At 37.2% G+C, this 15169-nt stretch overlaps 1 protein-coding gene across 1 annotated transcript in view; it reads left to right on the forward strand.

Moving 5' to 3' along the window:
* The window catches only part of VAV3 (vav guanine nucleotide exchange factor 3), a 352634-nt gene that overhangs the window by 292505 nt on the left and 44960 nt on the right, over positions 1-15169 (forward strand). Inside the window, exon 20 of the mRNA XM_004420752.3 lies at positions 1023-1159. Coding sequence (XP_004420809.1) covers positions 1023-1159 — 137 coding nt within the window. The remainder of the gene's footprint in view (positions 1-1022; positions 1160-15169) is intronic.

Below are 15169 nucleotides of genomic sequence, written 5' to 3' on the forward strand. Positions count from 1 at the left end.
TGTTTGCTGGAGCATTTTCTGTAGACATTGAGGTCTTTTCTAGGTGACTTGGACACCTAGAACTGAATGACAATCATTCATCCTCCTCCTGTGTTTACTGCAGCATTTCCAGCCAGTGATAGCTTCACCATGGCCAATCATTAGAATAAAAAGTCTTGAAGTGTAGTAAGCAATGGCTTAAGTCCGTGAATGTGCAACAAATTTCATGTTTATGAGTGTTCTCTCTCATAGGAGGGAGCGGTTTCACCTCTAAATGAAAAGGTGACTGTGAGGTTGTCCATTTGTGACCAATATTGGTGCAATTAGGCCTGTGTGCAATTGAAGCTGCTGTTCTCAAAAACGAAATATTGAACTGAGGCCTTCATCTTCATTGCACATTCCAAGAAATACAAAGAAAAGGGATGGATCTGTATTTCAAGTATTGTTGATGCTATTGGCTTAGACATGTTCCCTTTATTGGGTCTGTTTTGCAAGCCTAAATTTCAGCCTGAAGAATTTCTCCATATAAATGTCTTAAGTATTGCAGTGGCACATCCATCACCTTTTTGGTTTTGAATTACAAAGATAACCTTAAGATATGAGCCTTATACTGGGCAGTGTGATATATACACAGAAAGGGTGAGCCTCCTTAGTGATGAAATCAGCCAATGCCCAAGAGGAAAGTAATAGGCAGAAGGGATAGAGTTGATGAAAAAATTGATTCTTTTCCATTAAACCGTATGTGGTGTGTTTTTTATGAAGCAGGCATCAGCTGAAAGAGAAATATTTTTTCAACTAGAAAGAGATTGATGATGAGGGAGAAGAAAAGTGTGTAAGGGATCAGAGGATAAATAAGTGTCTTATTCCATTACTGTCTGAAATAATGAGAAAGTTGAAAAGCATTCCATTATAGTTACTTCTAATTTTTACTTGGACTTGGTTCTATTAAAACCTTTTAATGTTAATAATGGCTTTTTTTCCCAGGACATTTGGACTTCACACATCATTTTCTCAAATCTAAAAGTTATGTTGCTTATTTTCAGGTTTACCAAAGATGCAGGTCGTTAGGAACTATACTGGAACACCACCCCCACCTCTTCATGAAGGACCCCCATTACACATCCAGGCAGGCGATACAGTTGAACTGCTGAGAGGAGATGCACACAGTCTGTTTTGGCAGGTACTATCCAAATTACAGATTTTAGATTTAATGGATGATTTATTACAACTTAAAGAATAAAGCTCTTGTCTTTAGAAACTGATTGCATGGTTTTAGCTTCAGAAATCTTACATGATGTTGGGAAAAATATTTTTTATTAAACTTTCTCATATTTACCAATGCCAAGGTAGCAAAGAGCATTAGAACACTAAAGAAAAATAATATCAGAACTGTGAAGGAATCATAATAACCATTTTTATTAAAAATTCATTCTTTGCCAGAGCATTTTTTCCGAACCTAGGACCTGTGGGTATGAACTAATTTGCATAGCTTCAATATATTAACAGTTCAGAGGAACTACCTAATTAGCTTGCCAGTGGTCATTTCTGGCCATATTTGATTTGTGCCTATCCACAGTATTACCTGAAGTTCTCGGAGGTGCTCTGGGCGTTATTCATGAAATATATGAAATGTGAAAATTAAGTGAGCATGTTGATGTTTGCTGGTGATGAAATCTTGCTTGTCCAGTAAGCCTATACTTGGTTCAAGGATTTATTTAACTGAGATAAATATGATATAGTGTTAAGATTTGATAATGCTGGATGTAGAACATTGCTGTTCAATAAATTATTCTCTATTTTCGTGTGTGTGTTAGAAATATTTCCCAACAAAGTTAAAGAGTTTGTTAAAAATCTGTTGTACATTGAGAGGAAACGGGGGTGGGATCAACAGAAAGATTAGCACGAGTTTGGGTGGGGTAAAGAGAAAGCAGAGAAGGACTGTTGGGTAATAATCCATTGTGCACCTATGTAAATAAATGATAGCTACTTTTGCTTAAAACTGTCTTATTGGCTGCCTTCTTGTTACAGAAGAATGCCCCTAGATTGAACAATTATCTGCAACCACATTTCAATTACTGTAGCAATGACTTTTCCAAAGCTCCACCGTTATTCTTAAGTATCCTACTCCTCGCATACCGCGTCCTTCCCAAAAAAGGAAAAGAGAGAATCACAGACTTAGATTCTACTAACTCTTCAATCCACTCTTGCATCTCCCAACTCAACCATAAAATGTACCTGCATTTGTACGCAAGATTCCTCTTATTCAAGACTTATCTTTCTTCTTGAATTTTCCATCAGCTGGCTCTTGACCCCTACATTTTCAACTTCATTCTCTCCACTGGCTCCTTTTCTACAGTGTATAAATATGTTCAAGTAGAGAATTCTAGGTTGGCGAGTTTTTTCTCTCAACACTTTAAATATTTTACTCCACTCTCTTCTTGCTTGTCTGGTTTCTGAGGAGAAGTCCAATGTAATTCTGTCTTTTTCCTCTGTAGGTAAGGTGTTTTTTTCCTCTGGCTTCCTTTAGGATTTTTTCTTTCTTTCTTTTTATTTTTTTGAGGACGGCTAGCCCTGAGCTAACATCTGACTCCAATCCTCCTCTTTTTGCTGAGGAAGACCCGCCCTGGGCTAACATCTGTGCCCATTTTCCTCTACTTTGTATGGGACGCCGCCACAGCATGGCCTGACCACTGGTGCATCAGTGCGCACCTGGGATCCGAACCTGTGAACCCTGGGGTGCCAAAGCGGAGTGTGCTGCACACTTACCTGCTGCACCACCGGGTCGGCCCCAGGACTTTTTTCTTTATCTTTGATTTTTGTGTAGTTTGAAAATGAGAAGCCTAGATGTAGTGGGCTTTTTTGGCATTTACCCTGCTCACTCTTCTTCCTGGATCTTGGGTTTGGTGTCTGACATTAATTTGGGCAAATCTCCATCATTATTGTTTCAAATATTTCTTCTGTTCCTTTCTCTCTTTCTTCTTGGTATTCCCATTACATACATGTTACACCTTTCGGAGTTGTCCCACAGTTCTTGAATATTCTCTTCTGTTTTCTTCAGTCTTTTTTCTCTTTGTTTTCCAGTTTGGCAATTACTGTTGAGATGATCTCAAACCCAGAGGTTCTTTTCTCAGCCATATCCAGTCTACTAATAAGCCTGTAAGAGGAATTCTTCATTTCTGTTACAGTGTTTATTATTTCTAGCAGTTGTTTTGGTTCTTTCTTAGTAATGTAAAGGCCTCAGTAATGTGGTGGTGAGATGTGAGGGAAGGGGAAGCATTCTATGGTACTATAATTAGGTCTCAGTCTTTTAGTGAGCCTATACTTCTGGACAATGAACTTCACAAGTGTTTCTCAGTTTTTTTCTCCCCACTAGGGTGGGATAGGATGGCTAGAGTGGGCTGGAGTTGAGTATTTCCCTTCTTCAGTTCACTTAGGCTCTTATAATACCCCAGCAGGTCAGACTAGTTTCCCTGAGGGCAAGCCTTGTGAGAAGTACAGCGTGCCTTTTCTCCTCCCTCTGCCGGAAGCCTGAGGGGATTTTTCTCCGTATTTACTGTGGGAACCTGGTTGAGCTCCTGAGGGTAAATCTTATAATATTGTGGGGTTTCCCCTATGACTAGGTTCCTCTGGAGTTTTTAACTGTCTGAGTTGTCAGCACTAAGCCTCCAGCCATTTGTCAATTACCATTCAGGTTTTCCTACCCCAGCACTGGTGCTGGATCCCACAGCAGTGTGTGCTCCTGTCTGTCTCTCTAATCTTAGCGGCTGAGGTTTGTCCTGTGGCCTCCCCTCTCACGGATCCAAGAAGAGTTGTTGATTTTTTCAGTCTGTTCAGCTTTTTACTTGTTAGGACTGAGTGACAACTTCCAAGCTTCTTACATACAGAACTGGAAACCCCAGTGCTCTTTTTACTAAATTTTATTGCCTCCTCTTCTTTTTAGACAATAAGAAAGACATTATTACTTGTCATTTTCTCTCAGCAGCACGGAAACATGAAGCTTTTCTGGTATGATGTTATAATGGCTTTGGAAACTCTCAGGAGAATTGTAGGAGAAATGAGAACCATTGATGAGAAATGAGAACCATTTATGAGAAATATATGTGTATGTCTGTTGAGGGGAGGATATATGATAGGAACAAGTAAGGCTAATGTCTAGAACAGAGAAAAACAATTAGCACGTTTATTTCAGATCAGCAAGTGTGTATTGAGTGTCAGACTCACTGCTCAGACACTGCTCACACTTCAATTGTCAACTTCAATCATTGGTTTGACATTAGGTCTCTGGTCTTTAGAAGAACCATTCATGCTAGCTGGCAGCTAGCAATATGTTTGAATTTTCAGAAATATGTTAAAACTTCATCTAGTATTTCTGACAAGGATGTCATGTGAGTCAGAATTGTCTTACGGGTACCTCAAAACCAGTCAAAGGATTTTTTAGCCAGCACATACTAGCCTTATTGAAACGAGCAGTGACACTGTGAGAAAACCTGGATTCAAGTCATACGTATGTAGCCAAATAACTGTATGGTTTGGGTCAAGTTACTTAATCACTGTGTGGTGAAGGGGAGGAAGACTATCCTATACCCACTCTGGGTCCTTTGTGGCTAGGCTACAAATTAAATTGACTCATGAGACCGAATAGCAGGAGAAAATTAAACAAGCTTTATGACATGTATACATGGGAGAAACCAAGGAAACTGAGTTTCTCGACAAAATGGCAGAGGTTCTCTTCTTAAATAGATTTAGGTAAAGACAAAGGAGGATGTTGGGGTTGGGGAAGTCAGTTATGGGCGATTACCAGAAAAGCACAGTAAGGTTATTATGCAGCCTTGCCTTCTGCATTGATAAGTTTCTAGAGATGAGGTCACCCCCCCTTCCCAGTACAGAGAGGGAGATGCCTTTACCAATGGAGATTTCCCTTACAAATGTAAATGTTTGGTAAAAAGAACTTTGATGAGAATGGATTTAGCAAGAACCCTTCCAGTCTGTCGCTTTTAGGTGTTAGTTTGGGGGAAGGTCAAAGTTTATTTCAGAGAAAATAATCAAGGTAAAGAGACATATTTTGAGGTGGCCAATTTTGATCTTCCACAGTGGCTTAGTTTCTTCATTTGTTACATGAGAGGAGCCAGACCAGAACAATACTCACAACTCTGAATCGTCTGGGGGCTTTGCAATAATGTCAAAACACAACCCCACTTCCAGAGATTAGGATACATTTGGTCTGGGTTGAGCACAAGTGTGAGTAGGTTGTGTAGAACCCTAGGTGAATTTAATGTAAGCCATTGACTAGATGATCGAATTGGTAAGATTCCATGGAAGTTATGACATTATTCCCAGCTCACTATTTGGTCATTGATAGCAAATCAACTTATTAAGCATAGCTACAAAATATGGTGTTACAATGAACTCAATACTATGGCTCTAAAAGTTACCAAAAAAGGGCACATTTTCAAAGAATTAGTATACAATTAATATATACTTTCCACAAACTTTATACAGAACTTGATATAGTTTTCTCTGATTCAAAAGGTGCTTCAGATTTTGTAGTGTTCTAAGGCTGTCATGATAAAATCCGCTTTTGTTTTACAGACTGTACATATGGAAGCTACATGTAGAAAACTGGCCTGAATGTGTACTTAGTCGATGGCATGATTTAGAATGACGTGTTTTAAAAATTTCTGAACCAAAATCTTTCCTCCTTGTTGGGTCTAAATGTGTAAAGAATGTTGCTGGTTTGATCCTTGGAAGTTGTGGGAATCTGTAGGTGTGTTTACAGTGGATCCATGTATATTAATTTACCAATTTTTATGTTCAAGGAACAGTGCTTTATGGTTTGCTTCCTAAAGGATGTGGCTCCTGCGCTGGGGATTTTTTTTTAATTGCTTTTGAGAAGATAGTTTTTAAATACGTCTTTTTGGTCCCTACCCAAATGGTTTAGTCTCATTTGAGATTGCACGTAATTAGCACCAGAGAAGCAAGTGAAGTGTTTTTCTTTCCTGTGCTAGAATTTAGGAATTGCAGCTCATTTTGCTGAGTGTTAGTTACTGACTCTGCATCTACTAGCAGCATGACCTAAAATAGATTACCTACTCTGTGGACCTCAGTTTTATCTTCTGTAAAATGCATACAGAATAAAATAAATAATATATGAAAGAGTTCTAGCACAGTGCTCCTTAAAGAGTAGCTCTTATTCATCCATCCATCCAAATACTAATGAAGTGCCTACTATGTGTCTGACTCTGTGTTTCATACTGGGAGAACCACAAAAAAAGATGACTGGTTTCTAACCTCATAGCCTTAATGATCTATGGAGTGATTAAGGTCCAGGATAGGTGATGCAGCTGGTTTCCAGTTTGAGTTTTTTATTAAGGGTTTTTGTAAATCATATTGTTACAAATATATCTAGAATTAAACCTGTAGATAAAAATCTAGAGTAGTCATTGGGATGTTATAGTGGCTTTGCATTTGAATTTCAAAAATGCCTTTTGTACTAGATAAGAGCTTTGGCTTATTTGGAAATTTTCAAGAAATTATGCTTTCTAAACTAAACTGTTTTCTCTGTTTTTTCAAATGAGTCACTTCATTCATTAGTGTAGAAAGTCGGGTTTTATTGTAGACTGTCATGTTTTCTACATACTCTATGCCCAGAGAATACAAATTATCCACTATCTATCAGGAACTTTCTTTCTTTGAATAGCTATTAGTCTAGTCTGTATTATTATTATAACAACAGTAATTTCTAATGCTATTGAAGTGAGTGGGCTATCTGCATTTTCACTATAACTTCTTTCAAACAGTGAGTTTCCAATTGAGCTGTAAAAAATGTTCTCTGTTCCATCTTTGCAGTGAACGGATTCATTTTGGCAGCTTTCTCTTTTCTTCTTTGTTGTCTTCTTTTTTCCTTGAAGGTTTTATAAAATTGTCTTCAAGTGAAATGAATATAAATGAATATAAAATAGGAAATGGGCCATTTAGGGTCCACTTCCTATTGCAGGTGTAAGGCATAGTTGTTAGTGAGTGTAACAATGTATTGAACGATTCTGATCATGTCATTGGACTGATGATAAACCTATTGGTTTTAAGTTACAATATATGATAATAAGGGCATAGTAACTATGGAGAACATCCTTCATATTAGAAACTTTATTTTCCCAGAAAAGATACAGATTATACCTATCAGAGAGGAAGAGAGTGCAAGAGAGAGAGACAGGCAAGTAAAAAATCATGCCATGCCATCTATGGTTTCTAATAGAGACCTTTACATATGTTTTCTTGTTAGAATAAAGCTTATGAAACAATGAGGATCCTGTGTCCTATATCATGGGGTTTTATTTGCTCCATTGTCATTTATGAGTACCCAAATGTTCCACAGGGAGAATTTTGTAAGCTAATTGGAACCAAAAGGCAATTATAAGCAGTAGAACTGTAATCTGTGTGCCAAAAATATATGTTTTTATCCACAATGAAAGTTAAATAACCTAGAAAATAGTTGTGATACTTCACACTTACAAATCATGCATCTACATGGTCTTTATTCTAAGGAGTGAAAATGTTTTTACACACATTCTGATTAATTCACAGAAATCTCCATAAAGAGGGTAAATTAGAACTGTGGTTTTTAAAGGGCCAAATTTATCATCCATCTATAAGATGGCATTTGCAAAATTAAAGTTAGACTGTCTTCCAGACTTCTGGTCTCCTACTTTAGTTCTACATGTTAGACCATCCTACCTTTGTTTTAGGAGAGTCATTTATAATTTTTAACACCTCTAAGAAAAACACACTTTTAAAGGCAGTTTAGGTCTTTTTTGGTAGAATAATCAGGAAACAAAGCATTGCTTATGTGGAAGATTTTGTTTTTAAATTTTTTTAACTCTGCCTCAAAGGAAAAAATTAAAAGTCAGAAAATAAGTTGAGCTTCTAGGGAACTTTGGAGATTCTCAGGAGGAGGGGAGCATTCCTACTCACAGGGCTTCTAGAGGAAAGGATCCTGGGGGAGTGGTGGCTCTTGACTTGGCCTAGGCAACAAAATGTTAAATTCCCCTCTACTGCCATCTTAACCCTCAAACACAATGGTCACCAGTGCAGCAAGTTGACCTTTTTCTTAGTTTACCTTGTCAAGAATTTTTACTTCCCACATGCCTGCTATGTTTAGCATTCCAACAAACAACGATCCAGGTGACTTTTTTTTTTTTTTTTTTTTTTTTTACAGATGTGTTTTCTCATTTTAACCTGGAAAAAAATGAAGGGTTCAATCCAGAGGAATCTTTTTCATAGGGGAAATGTTTTCTCAAACCTTTAGTCATTGATATATATTTTACCTTCTGCCTGAATTTTCCCTTTTACCCCCATTCTCTTAGCTAAATCCTTTTTCACTATCAAGGCTCAGTTCTGGGGTCACTTTCTCTGAGGTCTTCTATCAACCAAAGGGCTTCTATCATAACACTCATCATACTGTATCCTAATGGTCTATTCATCCTTCTCCCTGCCTGGTTAGAGCACTCCAGAAAGATAAAAACCATGACTTTCCTCTCTCTATTTCAAGTGCCTAGAATAAAACAAGCATTCAGTCAATGGGTCTAGAATGAAGAACGCTGTTCAGAGCTGCTGTTTCCATAATACGTTATTTACAAATTTTCAAATTCATTGTTTATTGACTCAAGTTACACTTTATGATGTTATTTGAAAGACCATTAAGATATTCATTCATCTTGTCAGTTATAAATTTATCTTTGTTCTCTCATAGTAGTCTTAAAGCTATTTAACCTTGTGTCCTCAAATTCCTCTTGTGTAAAATGGGGATTTTAATACTTAAATGACTCACAAGGGTATTGTAAGAATCATTGCAAGTAAACTTGAAAGCAAATTGAAAAGGAGAAAAGGTATATGTCTGTATAATGAGTAATGGTTTTGAAAGATACACTTCACTTTCCAGAAGTGGGAAAATGATGATAAGCTTGGTTTTTAAAAATTTTTTAAATTTTTTCTTCCTTGTCTTTTATATGAAGAATCCTAGTAACATATGTGGAGTCAAAGGAGACCACTCAGCCCTCCCAATTCCTGTACCCAATTCTTAAAATTTCTTTAATCAGATATTAAACTTTTTACTTCATAATCAAACGTAAAAGCACAAATGATAAATTCTGAAGGTAATAGTTGACGTAAGTAAACAGGGTAAAATCATGAGCCCTCTCCTCAGAGCAGGTTTGGATGAGGAAGGCATAAGCTACCTCAAGGAGAGTGGGAAGGAAACGGAAAGAGAGACAGGGCTTTACAGAAAACAAACTTTGCCTAGGAAATGGTTTGCTTACTTGTGGACTCAACTGTGGGAATTATTGACCTTTTGTGTGAGAGCCTTAGGCAATCTGTCCTGTAACACCGGACCTGACCCAGAAACCCTCTGAGGGTGGGGGAAGGGAGGTCCAGTGGAGTGGCAGGAGTAGGTCTTTCCTCCCAGCACTGCTCCCTGCAACTTTCGTAACCAAATCACTTCAAAGGATTCTTTTCCTTTGCCCTAAATAAAGGGGAGATTTTTCTAATCCTTTCTAGACCACACAAGAATATTAGCTACAGTAGAATTTTCTAAAACTATGTATTTTTTTCTCCTGATCTAAAACTCAAGTGTCAGGGTGATCATAGAGGCAGATAAGAACACTAAAGAAATATTTTTAAAAAGAATCAAATCTCATTTGTTAAGAAAACTGATTGCTGATGCTCAAAGACTCATTGCCTTGGCGTTATGAACCAGTGAGTAAACATCTCTGGGAATTGTGTTTTCCCCAATTCAGATTCCTACCCCAGGGCATTTCTTTGTGAAATCTCAAACTTGGTCTTGATCATGGCAATGATAGCTTTTTAGGCAGTGCTGGAGCATAGTTTTAAGGTGTTCCTCAGTTGACCTTGGCTTTGCTTCTAAATTGCCTCTCACCACTTGTCCCTCCCTTGTGTGAAATCAGAAGCAGCCAAGGCAGAATTGAAATTGTGGATATGGGGATAAAAAGCTATGTGAAAAGAGTAGAGGCTTTTTTGGTATTAGTATGTCCTATAATCATGGGATCTTTATTTTGACAGGTGTTTACCTCAAAATATTGAGTTAAATCAAGGTCTCTAATTACAGGAAGGGAGGAAAAGGCAGAGCGTGACTGTAATAGAACAAGGGAGGCCCAGGAGAGATGATTATAGAAGATAATAGACATTAGTAAAGGCCTGTAAGAAACATTTTCCCTGGGTGATTGCCAACTGGCTTTGATTGAATAGATCATAAACTGAGTTAGCAGGAATGTTTCCAAGTGTACAGACTGTATTATGGGAATTGGCAAACCTCCTGACAAAGTGGGTGAGGTCCTAGTTGTTAACTCTCAAGATGGGCATTTTTGGTTAACAGTTCTTACTGGTACTTGTCCTATGTTTGGTACAGGGCAAAATGTAGGTTATAATGTACCTAGACGAGGACACTGCTGTCTAAGTAGAAATTCAGAAGGTGAAGTATTACCTCTTCTTTTCCCAGTAGAGACTAATATTATCAAGGGGAAAGTTCTGAGAATTCCGTTGTGGGCCTTTCTCTTCCATTATTTTATCATCCTATAAGCCACGTTCTGCCATAATTACTAAAAATTTGTATAATCACGGAATACCTTCAGTGGGCCATCAGTCTGCAGTTGCATCTGATGTGACTATTGATTTGATACCACAAGTGGTTTCAATAGAGTGTGCACATGCATATGCCCTTAAGGCTTTGGGCTGAATAATTTATCAAATGATGACATATATTGAATTTTAATTATTCATGGTAATCTGAATTCCTGAAGAATGAATGAATGAGTGTAATTCCTAACAAATCAATCCTCTGTACCCTGGAAAACAGAGGACTTCACACTGAGTTAAAATGAAAGTCATTAAGGACCTGAAATATCCTTCTCTCCTATAGATATGTGCAACAAGATTAAATTACTGACACGTAGCATCCCTAATTAAGAATTTGTGCATCAAATACTTCTTGGTAACAGTAATTGACTGGAGAACTGTAGGGACTTGGGAAAAGTGCTAATATAAGCAAAGGACTTTGGTGGTAAAAGAGACCTCAGAAATCTTAGGGTCAAACTCGGTTATTTCACAGATGAGAATAGTGAAGCCAAGAAAGGTTAAATGACTTACTCGAGATCAGAAGTCCAGGAATAGAACGCAAGGCTCCTAACTCTTTATCTTATCAAATTATTACTTCATAGGTCTTTTTCTGATCCAAAATTCTGTAAAAATCTATAAAAATAACCAAAGCAAAAGCTAATTAAGGAAATGACATTATCTGAATGAGATCCTTGAAGATAGTAGCTATGTTTATGAATTTTTAATCCCCTAGTACGTAGCATAGTGCCTCGTGATTATTAGGAAGTCAGTACACTTTTCATTAAAGCACTAATTCTGTTCTTAGCAGAAAAATAAATTCTTTAAAAATGCCTGATGGTGCCATGAGCATTTAATGTGTATCGTGCTATTACTCAGAATATTACCTTTGTGATTACTTACGATTAAAATTACCAAGGAAAACATTCATGAGTTGTCTGCCAGGATTAGAAAAACAAAAACAAATTTCTGTGTTTTGGACCTTTGTTAAGCCTGGTTTATTTTGGGGGTTATATGGCCTCTCCCCAAATAGGATTTCTTCCAAGGTGTGGTAGAACCTTATTCTTCTTTCCAGATGTTGTATTGAGAGTAACCACTTGGGATTTGGCTTACCTACATGCACATTAAGTTTTGCTTGCTGATTTTTTTTCTTTTCACCTAAGATAGTCTCTTGTTTACTTCACCGGAAAAACCCAGTTATAAGATTTTGATTCGGGATTGCATCATGTACAATATCTCACCCAGTGAAACTTTGAAGAAAAAGCCTCAAGGCACCCATAACTAGAGAGTTCCCTTCCCTGCTGGAGAAATCCAGGAACCTCACAGAATGCGTTTTTTGGATAATAAGAAAAATGTTCTACAAAGTCTTATTCTGCTGTCATATTCGTCTCACATCCAATAAGTGTAGAAGTACAGCTTATGGCTTTTTAGTGGGTTCTTTCTTAGTGTACATTTCACAATTTTTAATTTTTTTAAGGTTTTTGACACTTCCGTCTGCCAAAATTTCAGAGATATAGTAAACACAAACAATTCTGTATGCGTTGGAAAAACTGTCAAATATAATCAAGGCCTTTGTCATATATTTTGATGACTTGATGCAATTATAAACCCTTACAAATTGAATCTAAATTTAATTTCAAAGATCCTAGACTAAGATGCAATGTTTTTTAGAGTTATTCAGAATTCTAAGCCTATGACAGCCACTTAACTACAAATGAACTATGCCAGGAGTATGAATTTCTTACGGTCTTTTGAAAAACCTCATGAGTGTTTATTGTTTGTACATTGGACAGAAGTTAAAGATCCTATTCTCTTTTGACTAAGAAACGATAAAAGCGTGTGCTTACGGTTTTGTTCTTCTGTGTGTGTGTGTGTGCGCCTGAATATTTTGGAATTCATTGTAATGACTGACCATTCAGTATAACCATATGCAATTATGCTTGGCAAACTTTCAAGGTGTTCACTGGTGGAAAAATGCGTATCTTACTCATCATATAAGAAGCAATTAACAATGAAAGAATGTGTGTACTTGCAAGAAAGCATTAGGACATTTGAGAAAAGGAATGGACTATCAGGAATGTAGTGTTTTCTGTTCAGGTGAAAGTTATATGAGGGACTATGTTACTTGTGACTTAGCAAACTTGCCTAAATATAAGGAGTGTGGTGGGATTATACACAGGACTAGGCTTTTCTATTTTAATAACACGTGAATAGGTCAACTAAAAAATGAAAATTTAGAATTGAAAAAATCAATTGAGAATAATCAAAAAGCAATATTGTGGGGAAAAAAGGAAAATTAGGTACTTATAGCATTTAGCAAGTGCTTTCCCACATGTTAATTCTTTGATCTTTGTAACACCCTGGTGATGCCTGTGTGGCAGATCTTGTCACCATCCTTGTTTTAACATTGAGACTTGCCTAAGGTTGCACACTTTTTTATAGCAGAGCTGGGAATAGAATGAGCTCTTCTGATGCCACATCCCCTATGTATGATACTGCTTTTCTGTTTTCCAAGAACTAGCGCTGATATATATGTAACTGATGACAATGTTGCAATATGGCTGCTGCTGTGATCACAGATCGCTCCTTACCAATTTCAGATAGAGTCTTTGTTCTGGTGTTCTCTCCTTTTCCAGTCCTTTGATTGCATTGCATGTACTCACAAAACCTGTCAGAATCATTCCAAAAATAGTGCTTGCTACAAGCTAGCTAGCCAGCCAGCCAGCCAGCCACCCACCCACCCACCCACCCATCCATCCATCCATCCATTCATCCACCCATCCGTCCATCCAATCAGTAAACTAATTTTTATTTGCCTATATTCCCATAATTCATGCCCACCCTGTATGTCTTCTTCCCCCCAGCACTCAGACTGTGTATTTCTGACAGTGAGAGTGTGACTGGGCAGGGTGACAGTTGCTCTGGCCATTACCCATGTGTGATAAATTGCTTAGTAATCTCCACAGCACCATCATGCATACGTTGAAAGTGGTTAGGGCATTATAACTTGGGAGAATTTCCAATCTTTCATAAATAACTATTAATCTGTCCCTTTTACATTCAGCTTTCCACATCTGTTTCAGATTGTTCAGTGCTATTCCAGGAGTGCATTAAAGCTCCAATCCAGGTGGTATTAAGGGGATAAATGAGCCACAGGGAAAAGACACTCTGTATTTTTCGTAAAGCAATTCTTTCTCCCTTTACAAAGTTAGGAACCAAGCAATTTACGATTAAGATTTTTGGAGGATATCCTTTGTAATTTATGCCATCCTTGTCTGTGGGTTTAAAAATGGAATTTTAGCTCTGCCATCCTAGCATACATTAATGTTTTTCTCTATACAGGTAGATTGTAAATATCGTTTCTACCAGCAAATTTAAATTGGTTTAAATTCATTAGATTCACTGTGGATTCATATTGAAGAAAAATGAAAAATAGTTAAAACCTAAGATCGTTTAGAAATAAACGTCTGAGTATGCATTAATACTTGTGATGTTCAGGAATTTCAGAGAAAGTTGTCAATAATTTTAATTTTATATGTTTTTCTACAGGAAGGAATTTGCTTTTCGGGAAAAAAGGCATTATTATTTTATGAATTATAATTTAATATTATTTTGCTTTGTGTCTGCTCCAGTTTATTTAATGAAAATTATAAAGGTTCATCTTTTCTTACCGTATACAGCCCATAAACTATTTTCACAGGTATTTTCGTGAGAATGACCGAACCTGTACTGTTAGATTTACAAATGTCCCATCACATAATATAGAGAATGCCCTGCAGAATAAATGCATATAAAGTGCATGCATAGCACTGTGTGGTACATTAGATGACACATAGCTATGAAAGAGGAATGTTTTCTAGTTAACCTTGAAGATGTTTAGGGACTCACGAGAACAAATATCAGATAGGAGGATAACTAAAAGAAGATTCCCTATCTCTGGCATTTATAATAGGCATAAAAGGAATGACAAGTTGATTATCTGACCCAGAAAAAATGCCCACACAGGAATGTAAAAAAGAAAGAAATTCAGCTACATGTCTCTCATCAAGGGTAGTAAAAATCTCTTAGATAAATCGTCACATAAAGTACATTAAATCATTGGCTTTGAATATGGTTTATTTCATAGCTACAGTCTGCAGTTCCATCCATGCCTAGGGGATTGAAAGCTGCTCCACCCATTAGTATTAATGAATTATCAATATACATCCCACACACATCCACCAGGGAACTAAAGACACCCCTCCTACACACTACTTTGTTTTTGAATCTTCTAAATGTTGTAGGATGGCTGTTCCCTTAATAAGTGGAAAATCATTGACTACAGCACATATTATCTCCTGTAGCTAAAACTGACATCTCATAGGAATCGATGAGGAAATGTAACTTTATTCATCAGTTAAGATATGTTAAATTATCTCTCATCTCTTTGTCATCTAAGGAATGCCTATGACCATTAAGGAGATGTAACCTGCACTGCTAGGGCATTAAGGAAAAAACAATTCAGAATGACCTTCGTGGTCTGCTTAGTGAAAATTGCCCCCTCCTGAGAGACCTCTGCTAGTGTTCTTGA

Source organism: Ceratotherium simum, chromosome 2 (genome assembly GCF_057802395.1).
Source record: "Ceratotherium simum simum isolate JZ-2026a chromosome 2, ASM5780239v1, whole genome shotgun sequence".
Classification (NCBI taxonomy): Eukaryota; Metazoa; Chordata; class Mammalia; order Perissodactyla; family Rhinocerotidae; genus Ceratotherium; species Ceratotherium simum.